The sequence below is a fragment of the Nicotiana tabacum genome, chromosome 10, assembly GCF_000715075.1.
Source record: "Nicotiana tabacum cultivar K326 chromosome 10, ASM71507v2, whole genome shotgun sequence".
Classification (NCBI taxonomy): domain Eukaryota; kingdom Viridiplantae; phylum Streptophyta; class Magnoliopsida; order Solanales; family Solanaceae; genus Nicotiana; species Nicotiana tabacum.
Genome location: NC_134089.1, coordinates 132833608 through 132856025, shown reverse-complemented (window position 1 = coordinate 132856025; position 22418 = coordinate 132833608). Strand labels below are relative to the sequence as shown.

The window sequence follows — 22418 nt, the reverse complement described above, 5'->3', positions numbered from 1 at the left end:
CTTTTTTTGTTGTGGCATAATTTAGTTGAGCCTCATTCATTATTCTACTGGCAAAGTAAATAGGACGAAAGATCTTATCCTTTCTCTGGCCTAAAATAGCTCCAACTGTTGTATTACTAGCATCACACATGACCTCAAAAGGTTGCTTCAGTCTGGGGACACAACTATAGGGGCAGTTGATAACTTTTCCTTAAGGGTCTCAAATGCTTTCAAACAATCACTTAAAAATCAAACTTAATATCTTTCATCAAGAGGTTAGTCAACGGTTTTGAAATCTTTGAAAAGTCTTTTATGAACCTTCTGTAAAAACCTGCATGACCTAGAAAGCTTCTAATGCCTTTAATAGTTGTGGGAGAGGGTAATCCTGCTATAAGATCAATTTTAGCCTTATCAACTTCTATCCCTTTAGCAGTGATTTTATGTCCTAAAACAATTCCCCTAGTAACCATAAAATGATATTTTCCCAATTAAGAATTAAGTTTGTCTCTTCACATCTCTTAAGAACTAAGGTCAAGTAGTGAAGACAATTCTCAAATATTTTGCCAAAGAGTGTAAAATCATCCATAAAAATTTCAGATTTTTTTCAGTCATGTTAGCAATTTTTGCTGTCATGCAACGCTAAAATGTAGCAGGGGCGTTGCATAGACCAAATGGCATTCTCTTATAGGCAAACATGTTCCGACAAGGGCACCTCAAAGAGTTGCTAAGTGACAGGGGGAACTTATAGATGACATCGAATTTTCTGGCGTTCAAGTCCGATATCATCTTCAGCGGCCACTTCACCTTTGGTCCGAGCTTCTCCTGAGCGTAGACTATCTCTGTGGGTAACACACAAAAATTATGAGTAGATAATAAGGGAGGCATACCTCTTTCGTTCTGATGAGTTTCCATCCTTGGTCTGGACAAGCCTTCTTCGTAACGGGGGGATGGTGCAATGGACGTCCTGATATATGGTTGATGTCGTTCCCTGTTAGGTCGCGAAATTGGATGATCTCTTCTGGCGTTGTCTCTTCGATCTTTTGTAGATTCAGCTTGTACCGAGGTTAGTCGGTGAGTTGGCCTGTTGAGGTTGTACTCATCTGCTCGGACCTCGACGCAATAAGAATTGTGGATTTCACCCTAAGTGGTTGGGGAATATTTCATCAACCGACTCAACAGTTTTCTAGCTGCTCTTGAACCATCTATACTCAGCCAGTTCTGAAAGGTTGTGACCGTCATCCCTTCAGATACGTTGGGCAGAGTCTTCCTTACTCGGTTGAACCGCGCGAGGAAGTCCCTTAGCCCCTCTCCCAAGGACTGCCCGATAGCAAATATGTCGTTTACTATCGCCTCGGCCTTCTTGGCTCCGGCATGAGCAGTTACGAATTTATCAGCCATTTCTTCAAAAGTTTCTATAGAGCGGGCTGGTAGTTGTGAATACTATGTCAATGCTCCTTCCATGAGGGTTTCGCCAAACTTTTTCAGCAAAATAGAGGAGACTTGTTCCTTGGCGAGGTCGTTGCCTATCACGGCGGTGACATAGTGAGTCACATGATCTTCGGGATCGATCGTGCCATCGTATACGTCCCTTTTCGACAACAGCTTAGGAGTGGCCGGTATCTTGTCAACCCGATCTTGGTGTTCTTTCATCTTGTCTCGGAGCACCTTGTTTTCATTCTCTATTTCCTCCATCCTTTTTAGAATGGCAGTGAGGGCGTTGTCACCTGCACTATCAATGACACTGTGAGTTTTACCTGTCGTTGGAGGGAGGGGTTGGTTGCACTGCTCCTCTGTTTGTTGCATCGTGCAAGTCATTGCGGTTTTTGTAGTCATGCCTGGAGCGGGTTTGTTGAGGACGGTTGTTAGCGTGTCGGTTAGCCACACCTCGAGGAGTTTTTTCACAACTGGGGGCGTCTCTTCCTCTATAGACGTGGAGGCCCCTTTACCACGGGGTTTTGTTATGTTGCAGTGTGGGGGCGGTAACCTATCTCGCCTATGAGATGCATTAGGCATTGTGTCCTTGCCTACTGTTTCACACCATTCGTTGATGACATTCATGAGGTTGGTTGGGCAGTCACTTATTATTCTCATCTTTTCTTCTCGGTTACCTACCATGTAGGGTTTTGTATACACAAAGAAAGGAGATTTTGGATTTTTTGACGTTAGTGACCTGTGTTAGTTGTAGATCTAGAGGAAACTAAATATTTAACAAAGAAATCTCCACAGACAGAGCCAAATTGTTTAACCAAAAAATATAAATTTTAGTTCAATAATTAAATTTATAGAAATAAGGGTTAATCTTAGCTAATAATAATGTCCCTAGATGGAGTTTTTATAGAAGCAACAGATATAACGTAGATCTGGTCGAATAATGGCAATAACATGCAATAAATACTTTAGAAATTAGGTATAATAAAATAACATTTAATGATAAAGAACAATAATAAATAGCTTTTAAGTAAATAGAGTGAATGGGTTACCCAAGAAAGGAAGGAATAAGTATTCATCCTCACAATGATGAATGATAGACAAATTTTTGAATATTCGAGTTATTCTTGGATCTGATGGAAAAGCATGGACAAGAATCTCAGTGAAAAGGTGATGTTTGTATCTTAGCAAGTGAGAGCCAATTCTTTAAGTCAAAGTGTGTTCTTTATAAATGAATATCACATGTCCCCTATCATTGCCTCTTTTCCTATTTATATGGGACATATTCATAAAAAAACCTAACAATACAAAGTGCAGAGAATATTCTTATTGTCTTTAATATCCTATCCTGAAAACTAACCGTTACAGCTCTGTCAACGGTACTCGACCTCGACCCTTGTTGATACCTCGACTACGACTCTCATTGACTCTTCGACCACAAACTTCGCTGCTTCTTGGGTCATTTAGATGAACGACGACTTGAGAACTTTTCCCTTAATACTTTCTCGGCTCAAATATTGTAAAGACATATTTTAACTCATACAGCAAGGCGATTGTTGTTTTAACCCGCAAAATTTCAACCCGCCCCACCCTGCGTAACATTTAAAACTGTGTCTACACCCGCATCCTTCCGCCCCGCATATTCAATTTTTTTATTTGTCTCTTTTCTTCGTCTATAACTCATTTTACTTAAAACATATTGGATTTTTTTGAATCTTAGTTAACTAATTTAAAATACTACAACTTCATTTCTTATAAAATTGATTAGACTGGTTGCCCATCATTTTCTATTATTTTATTTTACAAATATGTTTTATTGGAATGATAGAAAAGGAATATGTTGACCATTGAAAGTTTGGTTGGGAGGACACCTAATGCAAAGATTAGCATGGATGATGTTCTACTGCCCTTAGAAAGATTAGACTTCAGTTTAGGTGGAATCAGACTATCTGCTCACAATGACTTATCGATTACCTATTGTCAGTTGCTTTCAATTTTGCACCAGTACTTAAGTTTGTTGAATCATATATTATAGGAAGCAAGTCAAGCAACTCATTTATTGATATATGTTGTTTTGATGGTATATGAAAATCTAAAATGAGATTTAAAATGAGGTGAGGGAGGAGAAGAAATTAAAGTTTGAATAGATTGAGAGACAAAGAGAGTGGAGAAAGATTTGAAATTGTGCGTGACTGCATAAAGAAACCCTCTGAGAAAAAATGAGCTTTTAGTTGCGAGCAGAGAGTAACGAAATAGCGTTTTAGATTTTATTTTAAAAAATTAAAATCCCAACTCGCGCCCCCGCCCAGCCCCACACTAAAAAAAAAAATTAGAACCCGCCCCGCCCCCGTAAACGTTGTAACCCGCCTCGCCCCGCACCCGCATCACCTCATTGTCTCCCTACGTGCGTATAAACTTCCAGCACATTATGCTGTAATTTCATATGTAAAAGATTAAATCTCTAGCATATTATGCTGGAATTTTTTTAAATTTTTAAGAGTATTTTTATTCAGATTTTATTTTTACATAAAAAATGACTAAAATTTGATTAGTTTTGAAATTGTGGTCATTTTTTAATTAATCGGAGTTTATGCTTGGCTACTCTATTGGACTAACCTTTTCCCGGGATTCCAGAGCAAAGCACTTCGTTAACTCCGCCATTGCAGCACGATATATAAGTTTCTCATAGTATAAATCGTCTCTCTAGTCCCAAATGCATGCATTCCTCCGCCAACATCAACACCATCCACTTAGTCGACTCCCTCTTCCATCAACTCAGTCTCACGCTCAATCCATCTTCACAATGAGCTCATCCTCCTCCTTACTTCTTCCTTCCATTTCTCTCCATAACCGCGCCCCGCTCTCCCTCTCCAGCTCGAATTGCTTCCTTTCAAGCAATGGCATCCGAAGATTTAGCCGTATACATTTGGATAAGTCTAGGGTTTTCATGAGCGTTTCCGTTGGATCTCGAACTGCCGTCGATGATGCCTTGTTCGCTGACTATAAGCCCACCAATGCTTTTCTCTTCCCTGGACAGGTTTCAATTTCGTTTTTGTATTTTTTTATGTCTCGTACTGGATTGGATTGAGAAGAAGAAAAATGTTTGTGTTGTATAATTGCTTTACTGGTTTGAAAATTTGCTAGCTTTTGTGATGATTTTGGGTGCCTTTTATGCCTAATTCTGTTGTTCACTAGTCTAATTACTTGATTAGCATTTGTTGCAGAATCTGAAATTTTGATAATTACTCCCTCTCTTTTTCTCCAACATGATAATTACTCCCTTTGTCCCATATTAAGTGTCACACTTTACTTTTTTGTTTGTCCCCAAAAGAACAACAATTTTCTATATTTAGGAACAATTTAACTTTAAAAAAATTATCATTTTACCATTTTAGTCTAAGACGTGTTTTAGACCCCAAGTTTCAAGAGCCTTTCTTTATTTTTTAAGTCAAACAACGGAGACGGTACTTGATAAGTATTTCGTCTCTTCTTTATCTTACATTTCTGCTACTTGATTAGATTTTGAATGGAAAAAGGAAAGTCTATGTTGTACAATTGCTTTACTTCTTCAAGTGATTCGAAGTTAGGTTGAAAGTTTGCTAGCTTTGAGATCATTTTGTGTGGAATTTATGTTAATTCTATATTCAGTTGTCTAGTCACTTGATTGGTGCTTCTTGCCGATTTAAATGACGATAATTATTTAATAAATTTTCTGTCTCTTCATCTTAAATACGTTGTATAATTGCTTTGTTGCATCAACTGATTTTTGAAAATATGTTGGAAAATTTGCTTGCTTTAGATTCATTTTATGTGCGATTTGTGCTAATTCATTTTGTCTAGTTACTTGATTAGCATTCTTGCTGAATCAAAATGATCATAATCACTTGATAAGTATTTGTGCCTAAGAATGCTAGAATAATGTTTTCTTCAACATGGTGTAATGTAACCAGAGAAAGGCAGACATTGACTGAAGCTAGGAATATTATCATTTTAGTATTTCCAGATAATATGCAGTAAATTAGTGCCATCATGCTTCAACTTTGACCAGGTTCAATTACTCCGGCTACCTTCAAGCAGCTATAGTTCAAACCTATCTACCCATTGTTAATTTAGTGAATATCGGGTCTTTGGTTAAGTAGCTCTTGGTCATTACTGTAGATGACTAATTTCTAGAACAGTCGTGTCACTAAGATCACAATTATCCGATTAGTGGAGCTTCCGTAAAGTTCGTAGAAAACTATTTTATCTGCACTATACTTCTGCAGGGGGCACAATCTGTTGGAATGGGTGCAGAGGCTCAGAAGGTGCCTGCTGCAGCTGAATTATACAAGAGAGCAAATGAAATTATGGGGTAAATACATTGGTTCAAGTCTCCTAAAATTCGTTAGTCAACATTCTCAGAAGGTTGCTTAATCGCACAAATGCATCTGCAGTTTATCTTCTTCTTTTTTCCCCTAAAAAATCTTCATATTGTGTTTTTCTAATATTCAGGATTGAGGCGTAGCTGGTTAATGATGTTTTGATTGATACAAACAACAATGACTATGCCTCAGTCCCAAATAAGTCGTGAAGTCGGGGTCGTTTATCTGAGTCCTCACTGACCATGTTACTCAATTTAAACTCATCTCAGGCCAATATTACATAAATTGAAAATAAAAATAAAGTCAAAAAGTACTAGAAGTTCTTTATATTTTCTATAACGTATATATCTCTGAAAGGCTAAACAATTCCTAGAAAAGCATACGCATAAAGTAAAAGCTCTAACATAACCAAAACATATTTTCAACTACAAGGTATGTCCTGTATAGATCTTTTTCTTTCCTTGTGTCTTATATTTTGGTAAGTCTGCATGGATCCCAAGAAATTATATGTCCTTTGGTACAACTTCCTTCCGAGTGATTTTAGGTCTACCTCATACCCTTTTAACACTTCCACTCACCAATGATTTCACATTTACTGGACGGTGTATCTGGTGGTGACGCAGGACATGACCATACCTTGTCAAGCGAACTCTCATTTTATCCTTGATGTGTACTACTTGAACCTTCTTGAAATGTGGTCATTTCTGACTTTCTCTAGTCTAGATGTGTTCATTGATAATCAAGCATTTTATTTTAATATTCCTTTATTCTTGGTTTACAGGTTTGACCTTTTGGATATATGTATTAATGGTCCTAAAGAGAAGTTAGACTCCACTGTTTTAAGTCAGGTATTCTTTCATTAATCATTTCATCATTTTCCTTTTGGTTTGCTCCACATATCCTGTTTGGTATTGGGGTCTTATAGAATGACTTCCTAATAGTTACAACATATTGATTAATAAACAATATGCAGAAAAGGAAAGTAGAAGGCTTCTGTAATATATGCACATTTTGCTGTTAATGCATGCCTTTGTTTTTTGCTTTGCTCCTCCCAGAGATGATTTTATGGATGTTCTTTGTGATGACAATAGGATATAACTTTAACATCAATTTTTGACTAGCTCATAACTTACTTATTCCCAGCCAGCTATCTATGTCACTAGCTTAGCTGCAGTAGAGATACTCCGTGCTCGTGAGGGCGGTCAGCAAATAATTGATTCTGTTGATGTGACGTGTGGTCTAAGCTTGGGCGAATACACTGCTCTGGCGTTTGCAGGAGCTTTCAGGTTGCTACCCTGCATAACCTTATGGAAAGACATACATTAGGAGTTGCTTATGTATTAGATGTTACTTTTTTAATCCTTCAGTGTTTACCACTCTTTTAAATGCAAGTACTTAAATTTCATTATTGTCCCCATTGATCTATTGCCTCTGCCAGTTTCGAGGATGGGCTTAAGCTGGTCAAGCTAAGAGGAGAAGCTATGCAGGTAATGCTCAACAATCCAATGACAAAAAAATATATATCTTGCATGGAACTCTAAAAATATCTACTCTTTCCCTTACCTTCAGGACGCTGCTGATGCTGCAAAAAGTGCAATGGTTAGTATAATTGGACTGGACTCTGAGAAGGTACAAAAACTGTGTGATGCAGCTAATGAGGAAGTTGATGAAGCAAACAAAGTTCAGATTGCAAATTTCTTGTGCACTGTGAGTTTTTTCAAATGCTCTGTAACCAGACTAAATTCCATATTTAATATACATTTTGCAATATTGCACCTGGCTAAGCATTTTCCTGTTTTGTTGTTGACATTGTATATTTTTGTAGGGAAATTATGCAGTCTCCGGAGGTCTTAAAGGAGTGGAAGTGGTAGAAGCAAAAGCAAAATCATTCAAAGCTCGAATGACGGTATTTCCTTTCTCTCCAAATGCTGTAGTTTTGGCTGCCAACTGCCAATGGTGTTCGCATCTTAACATTGGATTTTGATTGTTCCAGGTACGTCTAGCTGTTGCTGGTGCTTTCCATACAAGTTTTATGAATCCAGCTGTCTCAAGACTAGAAGCTGCTCTAGGTGCAACAGAGATCAGAACTCCCAGAATACCAGTAATATCAAATGTTGACGCGCAACCACATGCAGATCCAGACACAATTAAGAAAATATTAGCTCGCCAGGTAAGAATACAAACAGTATATCCACAGCATTAAGTTAATTAATTATGGATGGACACAATCTATCTATGAATGTTGATTTGCCGTGTTTGAGTTATGCAGGTGACTTCACCAGTTCAATGGGAGACCACAGTGAAAACCCTCCTAACAAAAGGGCTAAAGAAGAGCTATGAATTAGGACCTGGAAAGGTGAGACCTATAACACTCAGAAATCTTCAGTTAACTGCTATACCTGATTAGGCGACTTTGATTTAAAAATCACTATGGTCAGAGAGGCAGCTTATGGCTTTATAACCAATGGTGTAATCTTCAGCAAGTGCTTGTTTTGGAATCTTATGTTTCAGGTTATTGCCGGTATTGTGAAGAGGATGGACAAAGGTGTTGTGATTGAAAACATCGGCGCCTGAGCTTTGCATTAAGGATATCATCCGTGCTTATTCTTTGAGCGACTTCGAGCTTCAGTTGTTGAATGTTAATGGCAGTATGGGCTTTCGATGGATATTGATGCGGTGAAACCGTACATATTCTATGCAAGTGTTATTGTTAAATCAATGTTTATGGTTGTCCTGGTAATTTTTCTTTCTTTAATGTGAATCTGGGCAGAGAAGTAAGCTCAGCAGACCATGAGATAGTGTTGCCTTTTCCGAGTGAGAATAGAATAATTAAATTCATTGTGCTTTGTGCTGACGATTTGGAAGTTTACAAGCAAGATAAAATAACTGTGCTAGCTCGGTAACGAGGATAGGTACATGAGATTTCAAGCGAAAACGGATAGTTAAAACTGCATCTGAGGCAGATTGATCAAAAACTATAAGGTCCTGCTTATACTACAAATAAATTCCGCTCATCAGTGCTCCTAATTTTTTTCTATGAAAAAACATATCGAAGAACACAGGTGCTCCAATCTCCGTATATTATGTTAGGATTTTCCACTATTTTTCAATGACTTTGCAAACGATGACTATTTTTCAATTACCAGTTCGAAAACTGGCTAGCCCGTGCTATTTTTATCAGAATGTATTCCGTCAATTTTTCCACGGAAACTTTACCAGACTAAGTTCGTTAATAGTTACCAATTTATACTAAAGTAGTACTATTTGTTAATCTTTTTTTCGGTCAATCTTAACAAAGATCATTCCGCAATTTAATTGTAAATAAATGACAGTTCCAAGTGTTGAGAGTTGCACACAAATAGAGAATCCAATACATCAGTCCATCATTGCATCAAATAGCAATTTATCCAGCAAAAGGATGAGCAACAGGTAACATAAAGTACTCACTGAAAAGTCGAACCAAGTTAGCGCAGTGACAAGTACTGTTAAAATTTCTTTCTTCCTGAAAAAATGCGCTCCAGAAACAGCGAGAAGATATTGTTAATATTCCTATGAATGGATTTCAATTTATAAAACCAGAAATGATCGTCTCAAGGTTGAACATACACCGTGTTATCAGGTATACTGATTACGATCAATGTTTGTTGCTACATTTTCGTTATACCAATATAATTATAAAATGACTTTCTTTCAATTGATATTGTAGATGTAGTTGGTTGTCTATATGGTATCGGCGACATGGAGAGTGTTGGACACAAGTGGAAAAAAAGGGACATCCAAGTTATAACTGATTAGTAAGCCACTTAACTCATTTGAAGGAGTGAAAAAGGACTATCTATTTGTTGTTAAGCTTATCAAAGAAGATGACATACAATATCATGATCTTAGGGCTAGATTGCAGATACAATGGGTTTGAAGCCAACAAGAAAAATATCATACACATCAAGAGAGAGACAACCAAATATACTGACTTTCTCGCAAATGAAGATCACAGACATAAAGAAGATCTACTAGTATGAGAAGAGGCGAAAAAAGAGGTGGAGTTTTTGTTTCTGGTAGATTTAAGCAATGTAACTTACATGAGATTTTGATATTTCTATTTAGTATTTCCTAACGTATCAAAAAAAGAAAAAAAAATAGAACTATAAATGATGATGTCCAAAATTATCATAGGCAATTATTAGGATGAGGTTGGTACTTGGTAGTTGTAAGCGGCCCGTCTCATATTACAGGGGTGAACCTATCATAAGGTCCTTTGCCAATAATCATGCAATATTTAATCTTCAAATTAGTAAACCATATCCAACATATTCTTTTTGGAATTTCAAAACAGGAATAATATATCTTATGAATTCCTTTCTTAGTGATTCAGCTTTCTATCTTACAAAAGATAAAGAGCTGCTTTATATGTCACTTCAGTAAGGTTTAGATTAGATGTTCAACTCATTTCATCAATTCGTTTCGCAATTCAAATAAATTTGTTTTCCTATTTGTTGTACGATTTTCGTTAACACTTTGATCTAAATAAAGGCCTCTTTAGTTTTTTGAATTATGTTCATTACCATGACATAATGCCATTTTTTTTAATATGTTGCTTTTGGAGGCCCCTTCAGTTTAGTAAAGATTCTATTAGTAGTTGTTTAAGACTGGTATGAAAATTCAAGCTGCAGCTCTTTGGATAAAGTTATGATTCATTCTACATTTAAATGTTCATATGTACACTTACATGTGTTAGCGGACATTTTGTTTACTTATTGGATAGTACAGAAGATTCAACTCTTTGAAGTATAACAGTTTCTTCTCCATCTCCAATTGAGACAGTGGAATCAGTACGCGTACCATCAGTTGACAGGCTTTGAGTCTGCCAGAAGTGACTTCTCATCGATCTGAATCCTGAACCGGTTGTTGAAATCCCTGGATCAGAAAGGACATCTTGAACGAGAGTTTGGCCTTCAAGCATGCTTACCACTTGAGACATTGTTGGTCTAAGTGTTGGAGATGCATTAGTGCATGAAAGTGCAACATTTAGTACCACCATTGCTTCTTGTGCTGAGTAGTTGGAACCTAAGTCTGGATCAACCAATTCCAATATACTTCCGCGCTCTTGCATAACATAAGCCTAACCCAAATAGATCAAAATATATAACAGTTAATGTACTGGGAAAATATGACATGCTAAGCAAATTTTGAGAAGTTCTTTTGAGTCTGAACGTTCAAGTTGATGTAGGGAACAATAATAATATGTCATTACTCAGTTTTAATTAACATGTTCTGGTTTAACATGAAAGTAGAAGGGGATGTCCTTAAGGATGATGGAAGCAAAAAATACTCAATCTTAAGAGGGAAAAAACAGTTACCCAGTCAAGAAGATAAACACAATCTTCCGCTGGCCTATAATTTGTATTGCTTTTCCCACTAACAATCTCCAATGCAACAACTCCATAGCTGTAAATATCTGCTTTACTAGTTAAGTAGCCGCGCATTGCATATTCTGGAGCCATGTAACCCCTGTATCATCAAATAACCGAAGAAGTTCCAACATATCAGATCTTGGGTTCCTCGCCATTAATACAGTTACTTGCTAATTTAAAGAGTTTTCTGACTTAAGCAACCTCCACATTTCTTAAGATTTGAAGTAGCAATAAGATATCTGGTTCACTAATAGCTCTTTTGAATTCCAAAATAGGAAATTATGATTAAACTAAGTGAGATGTCATGGCGCTAATAATTAGTAAACCAAGGAGTTACATGGTAGGGAAAGAGAGGTGGATTTACACTGATAAATAAAGTTTTATATTACTACTCTATAATGGCTGTTTAATATCTGGAAAAAGCTATATTTCTCTAGGTAAGTAAGAAGTTCTTGGCTTGTTTACTTTTTAGCAGATTATACCTGCAAAATTGCTGTGTGATGAGAACAGTACCATGATTGTTTCAAAATACATGAGAGGATTAAATGTCAAACCATTTTCTCTAAGTACGTATCAACCAAAGATCGTTCTAATGGTATTGGAACAAGAGGAACTAGTTTCATCATACTTACACAGTTCCTGCAATCCGTGTACTAATATGGGTATTATCATCCTCATGGAGCTTCGCCAAGCCAAAATCTGATATTTTAGGATTGAAGTCCTTGTCAAGCAAAATATTACTGGTCTTGATATCTCTGTGGACTATCTTCATGCTTGACTCCTCATGAAGGTACGCTAAACCTCTTGCAATTCCTAGGCAAATTTTCCTTCGTGTCGGCCAGTCTAATTTCATTTTGCAGATTGGTCCTTTGCCTAATGTACGAGAAAGATAAAAGAAAAGAAAAGAAAAGAAAAGCAAGAATAGATCAGCTCAGTAAGATAAACAATGTCAAGTGCATAAGCAGCAGACATATTTTGGGTGATCACAGGATGGAAGTATTTACCAAAAAGAGCACGAGATACACAGTTATTTTCCATGTACTCGTACACTAATAATAATTGATTTCCTTGAATGCAACATCCATAAAGCTTTACGAGATTCGGATGCTGTACTGCAGATATCATACCTACTTCATTCAAAAATTCTCTAGTTCCTTGTTTTGACTTTGAAGAAAGTTGCTTCACTGCTATTAATGTTCCATCAGATAATAGACCCTGTATAAAAGAATCATGATTCAAAATGCAGTTCACAGTTGAGCAGCTTATGGTCAACTTAAGCTGGCAAGATGACAAATTGACAATAAGCTGTGACATGCTAAGTTACTGGAGATAGTACACCTTGATTGAAATGAACCCCACATATTTTACTCATAACAACAAGAAATCTGCATCTCTATTGAAGGAAAATGATCAGTAAATTCCACGTGACTTGGCTATAGCAATATATATGGTGATAGAAGTGTGAAGACTCCTATTACAGAAAAAGTTTACACATCCATTGAAGGTCTCTGGAATTATAGACTTTTAGGCTTTCATTTTCTCTTCTAAGAGGCATGTTCACTATGCCATTATGATGCTGATATTTATAGTTATATATGGTGATCTAATATGTTCTGGGAAAGATGATTACCTTATAAACTGAACCGAAACCACCTTCCCCTATCTTGTTTGCTGGGTCAAAATTCTTTGTCGCGGCTTTAATCTGTCTGAGAGTAAATAGTCCAGCTTGTAGATCCAGTCCTTGAAGTTCTGTTCAAGAGGAAAAGTATCTCAGTGGGAGGTAATGGCTATAACACTACTATATTTCTTTCGAGGTTCATATAGGACCTGGTCAAGTTCTTCAGACCATTAATGATTTTGAAAGCCTAAATTGGTTGATGAGATGAACGAGTCAAAAGAATGTAAAGTATAACTTCACGTATTTAAGGTGATATACTTTGGTAAGAAGTAAAATAATAGCTAGAACGTATTCATCTAGCTCAGTATTTAACTTAAAATATTGTACAAAAGCATTATATTCTTTGTTGTATGTGCCAGTGGGTGCATGTCTGGCTATCTAGCCATCACATATCCATATTTATTTTGGTTGTGTACCCAAGAATGTAACAGTCAATTGTATTTTGAAAGTATCTGGACACAAGATAAACAACCACTGAACTCAGAATGATTTGATAAACAAAGTTAACAGGATTATGGTCAAATTATCAAAGGAGGATAATGGAGTAGAGTTGCGGTAGGTTAACAGTCTATAAAAGAAGGTTGTAATCAAATGATTTAATATGAATGACATTCCTGGTACAGAGAAGGTTAAAGAATATTTTTGTTGACCCTACAATAGGAAGGTCAAATAAAACGGGATGTAATTGATATTATGATAGAAATTTCAAAGTAAAATTCCAATAGTTATTTACCTTTATCAGCAGATACTTTTTCTCCAAGACAGCCTGTCTTATACAAGATACCAATGATCAGAAGGAAAAGAAACAGCGATCCAGCTATTGCCCCGGCCAATATGCCAACATGAATTTTACTCCGTTGAGTGGCAGGCAAAGGAGGTGTAAAATCTGCATGGAGAAGGAAAAAGAATGTGACATCTCCAGAACTTTGACGATTTTTGCAAGCCAGTCTGACTTGCATATGCAATTTGAAACATTTTTCTAGTAAATCATAGTATAAATCCGGATGCTTCCACTACCAAACAAGATTAAGGAACTGAATTGGGGACGTATAAGAGGCCCCCTCATTGTAAATGCATCATGCAAATTAAGGGTATAAGACAACCCTTTTAGGTTCCAGCGTAAATACTTATGCCTCAGTAAAAAGTAGCAGTATGACAATTAGATGGTTACAGACCCTTAAAATGATAAGCTTTATGCTTTCTAATAAAAAAGCACATAACAAGATGAAATTTTACCCGTGTGTGAATTGGTTATTCCATTCAAAACAGCCTTAAAACCTTTTATAAGCCTTGATATATGCCCCCTATGGCATTCAGTAAATAGGATTCGTATATGCAACTGTGAGCAAGATAACTGTAAACATGAAGAGAGTAAGGGTACATACTAGGATCCACTGATATAGCTGAAATTAGAGGACCATAAACCCCTCTAACGGGAATTCCTGTAGTCCCCTTTCCTGCCCAGTAAAAATGGATCTTCAGCGTGTGGCTTGTCACAGCTGCACTGAAAGTCTTCACAATGGGCTTAGCCGGCCCACCAGCTTCTTTTGCAATGTTAAAATCCTTCAACACCAATTTTTCCTGTCTCAAGAAGACAAAATAAATACTCTGGTAGCAGCAAACATGAAATTCATACTCATTTCATTTCCCTCCTGTCTATGAAATTTACCTGCAAGTAGACATCAAATATCCGCTCTCCAAGACTGTTGAATGAAGTATCATTTGTGAATATTATCTCCGCAAAATGGAGCTTGACAGTATAGTTTCCATTCATTAGACACTGTCCATAATATGTGAGGGAGAGGGGAGATGCACGTGCAGTTTTGTATAGTTCAACTTCTGGAGCCTTGACATTAAGCAGGGCAGAGACATTGGTGTCGATATAGACATCAGAATCAACGTCATTATCCATGAAATTTCCTGTGCTGCTAAATGCCCAGTTATGTCTTGAATAATACATAGAAGCACCTCTGGCTTCTAAATCAGCTTCATATGTTTTGCGGCTTGTACCATTCTTGATTGATACTTCCTTGCCTCCACAATTGATGTACAAAGAATACTCTTCTGCTCACCAGTAAACAATGGAATTCTTAATGGAAGATCAGCAGAAAATCATATGGACAGATCAGAAGACAGTAATACGGTTATTGGATTCTCAGTATTAGAATTCCTGAATTTATGTAACTGGATAACGCTATGATTAGTTCCCTTGTTTTTTCACACGCCTAAGTAGATAAATTGTAAGCAAATGGAAAGTTATTATACATAGATCTTTTTCAATTCACAAAAGAAGATACTTCTCTATTGATCCAACAGCCATAAGCTTGCCTCCCTTCAGCCTACTAGTCAAACTTGTGTAAAACTCATAAATGTCAATGTTGTTTCACTTTTATATTTTCTACCAACAGCTGACCTCATACTACAAGTCCACCTATTTATCTGACAGGAGACAAAGGTTTTGTTCTGCTATCAATCAGGAAATGAACTCGTAAAACTCTACTTACGCTTATTTGTTGGTTCCGAACAAGGGAAATCATGCTTCAGGCAAGGATGAACTTTGTTTCTGCTATACAGAAGACAAAACAAAAAGTCGTTAGTGTGCTTAGAAAAGTTCTATATCATATATCAAATGTTATAGGAAAACTCGAGAAAACAATAGTTTCCTCTGAAGGATCACTGCAACAGATAAATGAGACATAGGCACATTGGTCTTACGATTCTTGTCCCAACGCAGAGTAGCTCTCCACCAAGTTTCTGGATAAATTGTTTTACTGTTAGAAACTACTGCAGACAAATAAGCCAGATGAAAAATAACCAATTTTATCAGATAACTTACACACTTCCACGCGGACATTCAATAGGTGCTGTGGTTTCCCATGTAAAATTGTTATACGAAACGTCTCTGTGAGGCAAACAAACGACCAAATTAAAACGAAAGTTTAGGAAGTCGACGATAATAACTTCTTCCTCAATCGGGTTTGACGCTTGGCAATAATCTATTCTAACTATTTATTTTTTTTTGCGATTCTTCTTTGGCAATGATATACTCAATCTAAGCCACTATTTGGACAAAAGGCATGCAGTTCATAAACAAAATTTTATACAGCAATTGCCAATTGGGAACTGATTGCAAGTTTATAGGAAATAAGTTGAGAAAACAGCATACACATTCTTATTTCTTGATAAAATCCACCCAGGAACAGGTCCAGTAAGTTTGTTTCCTGTCAAATACCTGCAATTTACCAGAAGAATAAAAGAAGAGAAAAATGTAAGCCTAACATTGATAAGCAAGCATATGGCTAGAAAGAAACAAGGATATCTGAAGAATATCCACTTACATAAAATCTACTTTGGATAGGTGTACAAAAGATGACGGGATCTCACCAGACAAGCTGTTAAAACTAAGGTCCCTAAATTCACAAAGCAAATAATAGTAAGTTCCATGGCAAAACAAATCTCAGCTGAAAAATGTCAGAATCTTAAAGAATGTGTATATATCATGAAAACAGATAAGACATTTTTCTTTCCCTGAAGATACTAATCAAAAGATGTTGTCACAGTTAAAATTAAAATAAGGCCACAGTCATTACTTTGTGCACCTCATTCGATCTTTGTAAGACTTTTCATAGAATAACTCATTGGTTCAAAGGAGGAAAAGATACTTCCTTCATTTCAAATGTATAATCATCAATAGAAAAGTTGTCAGTGTGACAATATCCTAATAGTTAGACATTTAAGATACTCTGCTACCCCAGTCGATTTCCTGGGAAAAAACATCTTTGATTGCTGTTATTAATTTTTGACTAATCACAACATGTTTCCTCCATACACAAAGAATAGTGAGGTTCGGTATCTTCAGCATTTGCCTCTTCAGGGCGCTGCCAGAAACAACCCCCTTCCCCAAAGAAAAGGTTTCAATAAGCAGGAGAACTCAATCGAAAAAAAGTTAGTGAAATTCTTAAAACTTACAGTGTCTTCAATTTCTTCATGTCCCCTATATATTCAGGAATCTCACCATGAATTAAGCACTTCCTTAGTATTCTGCATTGCACAAGAGCAATTAAGAATCTTTTATCGGGAATTGCTTCCAAATTATTGAAATGGAATGTCCTCCAAGCAGTCCATTAGAGGAAGAAGAAGTAAAGAAACTCACAGTACTTTCATGGATTCTAGATTATCTAATGGTGGAAAACCAGATTTTCCACTTTTTAGGTCACTGATCCTTCTGAAATTCATCAAAGAAAAAAAACAATAATTAGTTTACTTCTCAAAGCAACCAAAGCTGAACAGGAGTTTCACATTGACTTACAAATCAATTAAGCTGGTAAGGGAAGATATAGCAGAAGGGATAGGACCCTCCAGAGAACAGCCTTGTATATGCCTGCAAAAATTAGAGTAACATTGAAGGTTCATGAAATCAGAACAACAACTGAAATATGCAGCAAAATTTGGAGTTTTGCCTCCTAACATTCCTGAGAAGCTAGAAACTGGAGTTCAGAGAGTTTACAGTTTCTCAATTTTTGTCCAGTTGCTGATAAATTTTGGTATCTTTCCAGTGAAATTGTTGTCACTTATCCTCCTAATATCGCCAAACAACATAGCATATAATGAGTTAGTTGTTGAATTTGATTACAAAGGAACAAATACCAGAACAAAAATAGTTATAAAATGAAATGTCAACTTAAGATCCTCAAGGATATTATAGCGGAATCAGGGACAGTTAGTAATAGAAGCTAGTGCTATAACCGCAACCAAAAGAAAACTGAAAAATAAGAAAGTTAATTATGTGATCATCCATCACAAAAGAAAGAAAGAATGAGCAAATGAGAGAGATTTTGAAGTGTGAACTCACAAATCAGTTAAGTTGGTTAGCTTGTCCAATGTGGGTGGCAAAGCTCCGGTGAACTCATTTGACGACAACACGCTGAAAATTAAGGCAGAGATGCATTAATAAAAGGTGAAAACGACTAAGGAAATCCAGAACGGAAAAAAAACGTGCATAAATAAAATAGGAGATAAAATAATTACAGCTTTTCCATATGAACCAAGTTGCCAATTTCTGGAGGAATTGATCCTGAAAATCTGTTTCCTTCAATACTCCTGTATTGATGACAATCATAGAAGAAGTGCTTTAACTCTCACAGAACCGAATACAGGTGATCATAACTTCTTGTCAGAGCAGCAGTTTGCTTTTGAAATAAAATGCTTTAGGAAAAGAAATTTAAAAGAAATACACACACAGAGACATGACATATAGGGATCTTTTTTTTTACACCACCATATCATGACTATCACTTCAGTATCACATTATAGTTTAAGATGTTCAATCTAGGAATCACTTGACTCAAATAGTAAAGGATTTAAACAATATACACCGATTGTATAACAATTTGTGCGCACCTCAATTAATTTTCTACCTCTCACTAGTACAAGGTATCAGGTAACTCTGTCCACCACGGCTTATACAGATGAGGTGAGAGGAAACCTAATATTTTTGTCTCCATTGAGATTTGAACCAGAGACCCCATGGTTCTCCGGTCACTTCATCGACCACTAGGCTACACTACACCTTTGGGTGCCAAGTTACTAATTATATTTATCAGAAAAATTTACTTGTAATTACCTTATATGACCTAATTGTGTAAATACTTTATACAGTTAGCAAGTAGTAGAACTTAAACTCAATGTAAAAAAGATTGAAATAACACATTTCAGCACAAATTAAATGCAACGGTAGAAATGACAAGTAGGAATCAAAAAAGATTTGATCTTACAGGTTCCTAAGCGTAGGGATTTTGGTGAGAACTTTTGGAAATGGACCAGACAAGTGGTTTCCCATAACAGAGCTGCAAATTTAAATAACAAGTGTTTACATGCCAAATAGCCTATTCTAAACCAGAATAGAAAAATTAAGCAGTAATGAAAATATTTAAGGTGAGAAATAGCTAATACAGGCCAAGCAAGCGCAGTGACGCCCACTGAGACGGGATTGAACCATTGAGATAATTACGACTGAGGTCCCTGCATAATCATAATTTTGTTGGATTAGTGCAGATTCTAAGTTTTGAACATTTAAATATATATATCAAAGGATAAATTCTATTGAGTAATGTTGTAATGAGGACTTACAACTGCTTAAGATGCCGAAGTTGAGCGAATTCTGGTGGAACATTTGCTGAAATATTCTGTGCTTTCAGAGCTCTGTGGCATATAAATAAATTTTGGTGTTTAGCTTTCGACTAGTGACATTGCATTGCATGTAAGTTCAACATAGATGGGCTAAATGAAATTTTACATAACTTATAGCCTGTTTGGTCAAGCTTATTTTTGGTCAAAAGTGTTTTTTTTTTGTTTGCCAAAAGCACTTTTGGTGTCTGGAAGGAAAAAAAGTGTTTTTGAGGAGAATCAAAAGCAGTTTTGGAGAAACAGAAAAAAGTAGTTTCTCTTCAAAAGCACTTTTTTAAGAAACACTTTTGAGAAAAATACACTTAGAAACAGTTTTTTAAAGCTTGGCCAAACACTAATTGCTGCTCAGAAGTGTTTTCAAACTAATTAGTCAAACACAAACTACTTCTCACCAAAAGTACTTTTGAGAAAAGCACTTTTGAAAAAAAACACTTCTCAAAATAAGCTGATTTTTTACGGCTTGACCAAACGGGCTATTAATCGAGACAAAGAGGATGTTGTTTATTTGGTAGGTTTTTGAGAAAGTTCAACTTCAATACGCTAGGGTGGTTTGGTAGAATGGCGGGATAAACTGGTATGACTTAGATATCTCATGGAATTAACTATCTCGCATTCTATATTGTATAATTAATCCCACCATAATTTTAGTGTGAAATTTATTCTGAAATTAGCTAATACCAAACATGAAATAGCTAATCCCAAATTTTATCTTGGAATTATTATGCTAATCTCTTATACCAAACTACCAGTGTGGAAGAATACTCGTGCATTTTCACATCATCTAAAATATAATTGTCCATAATAATTAAATTGGTAATCTGAATTACAAAGCCTGGAACTCTAAATAATTTTTACAGTATTAATGTATATAAATTAAATTTTTCTCGAAATAGTATTTTTTAATACACTTATTGAAAAAAAAAATTGAAAAATTGAAATATATCTAAGTTTTTGAAAACTTTACTACACCCTTCCTTTCAATTTAGATGAGGTAATTTGACTCGACACGGAGTTTAAGAAAAAAAAAAGACTTTTGACACTTGTAGTCTTAAAAACTTAAGTGGTAAAAGCTTTGTGGGGCCATGACATTTGTGTGGTTATAAAAATTTCTCATTAAGGGTAAAATGAGTAAAATGAAGAGTTTAAAGTTGAATTATTTCCAAATTTAAAAATATATTATTTATTTTGAAACAGACTAAAAAGAAAAAATACTTATCTAATTTTTAAAATGGAGGGAGTGCTATTTAAGCTCATGGGGTCCACTGACACCTCACTACTGGCTGGACTGGACAGCCAAATAAGACGGTGACTCAATTTTCAGTGAACCATAGAAGTAAGTGTTACTTAAAGCGAACACATTCATTTCATTTCCTATTCGCAAAAGGTCTGCCACTGTAGAATTAGAAGGATCAAAACAAATGTACAGATTCAAAGTCTCAATCTTTCAAACTTAATCAAGAACAACTCCCTTAATCTCAATCTTCTCATTTTGCCAACAAAAAAAGCAGTCCGGTGTATCCTGCGTTCATGCAGGATTCAGAGAAGGGAGTGTGATGATAATCATCATACCCTAATACAAGCATCAATGAGTGATTACAAACTCGAACTCGTGAATCATAGGTCTCATGAATAAAACTTTATCGTTACTCCAAGAGTGCAAATTTTATTATGTTTGTTCAAAAACAAATTAGATAGAGAGGATGTTATACATACATGGAGGTAACATGGCAGGTAGAATTGTTGTTAAAAGAGCAATCACAAGCAACAGAACTCTCAAGTCCTTTAACAGTAACTGCAACACTCCAATTTCCTTCTCCACTGCAAGGATCCTTGTTAAAATCCCAATCTCTTTTCCCAAGCTTTTTGGCTATCTCTTTCAATGCTTTCACTGCATATATAAAATGAACCCAAGGGAGAATTGAAAAGCCAGATAATATTTTACAAAGTAGGAATATATATATATATATATGTAGACATAATTAAACAAGTTTATAATTACCTTCTGCTGGATGGAGCTTGGACTTAGAATTAGTGGCTGCTAAACAGTAAACTGTGAAGAAAACTAACAAAAGAGAAGAAGAGAATGCAGATTTAAGAAGCATCATGCTCATTTTCAAGCTAGTACGAAATCCTTAGAGAATTTCAGCACTCCATTTTATTATAAGCAAGGGACAAGAAAAAAGAAGATTGGGTGAAAGTTCATTTTATAAGAGTGAAGTGCTGATGAGGTGGGAGCATTATACGTATGTAGTAGGAGATAAGAGAATTAATTTGAACAATGACGGGATTGGTTGGTAGTGACAATTGCGACACCCCTTTCTTGGATATTTTTATTACTCTAGTATATTGCAAATTCTTTAAGATTAATTTTCTCTTACTTTTTTTTGTGGTGTTTTTAATATTTTAATCAGATTCTTGAAACACTGTATACTAAATTTGTCCCATTCGGTACTGTCACTCGGCCCGTTTCGATTGTATCGAACTCATTTCACCGTGCAATTTAACCTATTTTTTTAGTTTCCCACCCAGTGTTCGATATCCGCATTGGAGCTCGATTATATCCGGATTCGCACTGCGTAGGGCTTCATTCAGGAGGGAGGTGGAGTGCTCCCTATCAAGAATTTTTTCATACTCAGGGCTCGAACTCGAGACTTCTGGTTAAGAGAAGAACAGTCTCATTCACTGCTGATGGTAACCAATTTAACCTTTTACTGCAAACTGAAACAAACTCCACATTTACTCAACCTTATTTTCTTTTTTCTTTATTTGTTAAAATAACTTCCTTTTCCAAAATTATAAAATTTACTCATATTATATTTTGTAAAAAGTTATATAATACTATCATTATATTTAGTTTATATTTTTCTATTATATTCTACAAATTCAATAATAGTACTTATCACATAATTAAGACCTAATATCTTCATATTAAACACTGAATAATTCTTCTATTTTACTATTTTAAGTATCTGTCTAGACCAGAATTGAGATGTTAAATTAGACACGATTTAGGAAACGGTTAGTACTTTTAGATAAAGATTTCCTTAAAAGATAAAAGAAGAGATTGCTTGCCACTATGGAATCAATACAAATGTAGCATACACACTACAGAACCAGCCACTCCACCTCTTTCTCGATAAAAATCTGCATTCTATCTATGTAGTATGTACTAGATCGAGTTAAATTTACCATGGACCAGTAATTAATTAAGATAAGACTACATTTTAACTAATTATGAATAAATAATATTTATTTAAAATACGCATGTCATGTGTTTATTTTATTAAAACATACACGATGTGCAGGTAAATACATCCTCTTCTCAACACTAACTTTTGCATTTATATGTAGTGGTAATAAAATCGCGACTTGGAA

The 22418-nt window shown here is 35.8% G+C and overlaps 2 protein-coding genes across 5 annotated transcripts; one reads left to right on the top strand and one right to left on the bottom strand.

The window, feature by feature from the left end:
• Window positions 1-4094: 4094 nt before the first annotated feature.
• LOC107762659 (malonyl CoA-acyl carrier protein transacylase-like) lies at window positions 4095-8419 on the top strand. The gene is given in 10 exon segments (NM_001324761.1): window positions 4095-4444; window positions 5673-5758; window positions 6550-6616; window positions 6912-7054; window positions 7207-7255; window positions 7338-7475; window positions 7594-7674; window positions 7762-7938; window positions 8038-8124; window positions 8280-8419. Coding segments are annotated over 10 exon segments (1215 nt in total). The 5' UTR covers window positions 4095-4120; the 3' UTR covers window positions 8343-8419.
• A 2003-nt stretch (window positions 8420-10422) lies between these two features.
• Window positions 10423-21255, bottom strand: LOC107762637 (putative LRR receptor-like serine/threonine-protein kinase At1g07650). 4 transcript variants are annotated; one of them, XM_016581026.2, is made up of 24 exons: window positions 21043-21255; window positions 20757-20931; window positions 18987-19058; window positions 18810-18878; window positions 18632-18703; window positions 17886-17957; window positions 17710-17781; window positions 17365-17436; window positions 17167-17238; window positions 17011-17082; window positions 16827-16898; window positions 16196-16267; window positions 16024-16089; window positions 15694-15759; window positions 15573-15611; window positions 15362-15423; window positions 14527-14921; window positions 14243-14438; window positions 13591-13743; window positions 12810-12928; window positions 12307-12394; window positions 11812-12052; window positions 11126-11276; window positions 10423-10887 (listed from the first exon to the last, which is right to left on the bottom strand). In XM_016581026.2, exons 1-24 carry the CDS (start codon window positions 21152-21154, stop codon window positions 10516-10518), a joined length of 2952 nt encoding a protein of 983 aa, XP_016436512.1. In that variant the 5' UTR covers window positions 21155-21255; the 3' UTR covers window positions 10423-10515. The 4 variants fall into 4 exon arrangements, with proteins under 4 accessions (XP_016436512.1, XP_075079412.1, XP_016436498.1 ...); XM_075223311.1 differs by having other exon boundaries at window positions 15362-15420; XM_016581012.2 differs by having other exon boundaries at window positions 12184-12394; window positions 21043-21254.
• Between the last annotated feature and the right edge of the window lie 1163 nt (window positions 21256-22418).

What these genes read in the sequence shown, in the direction of transcription:
- LOC107762637 (XM_016581012.2), bottom strand. Translation starts at nt 21,154, where the DNA reads ATGAGCATGATGCTTCTTAAATCTGCATTCTCTTCTTCTCTTTTGTTA. An exon ending in ATCCCTACGCTTAGGAACCT is followed by an intron (nt 17,958 to 18,631) that starts GTAAGATCAAAT and finishes TCATCAATACAG; the next exon opens with GAGTATTGAAGGAAACAGAT. An exon ending in TGGACAAAAATTGAGAAACT is followed by an intron (nt 17,239 to 17,364) that starts GTAAACTCTCTG and finishes TAATTTTTGCAG; the next exon opens with GCATATACAAGGCTGTTCTC.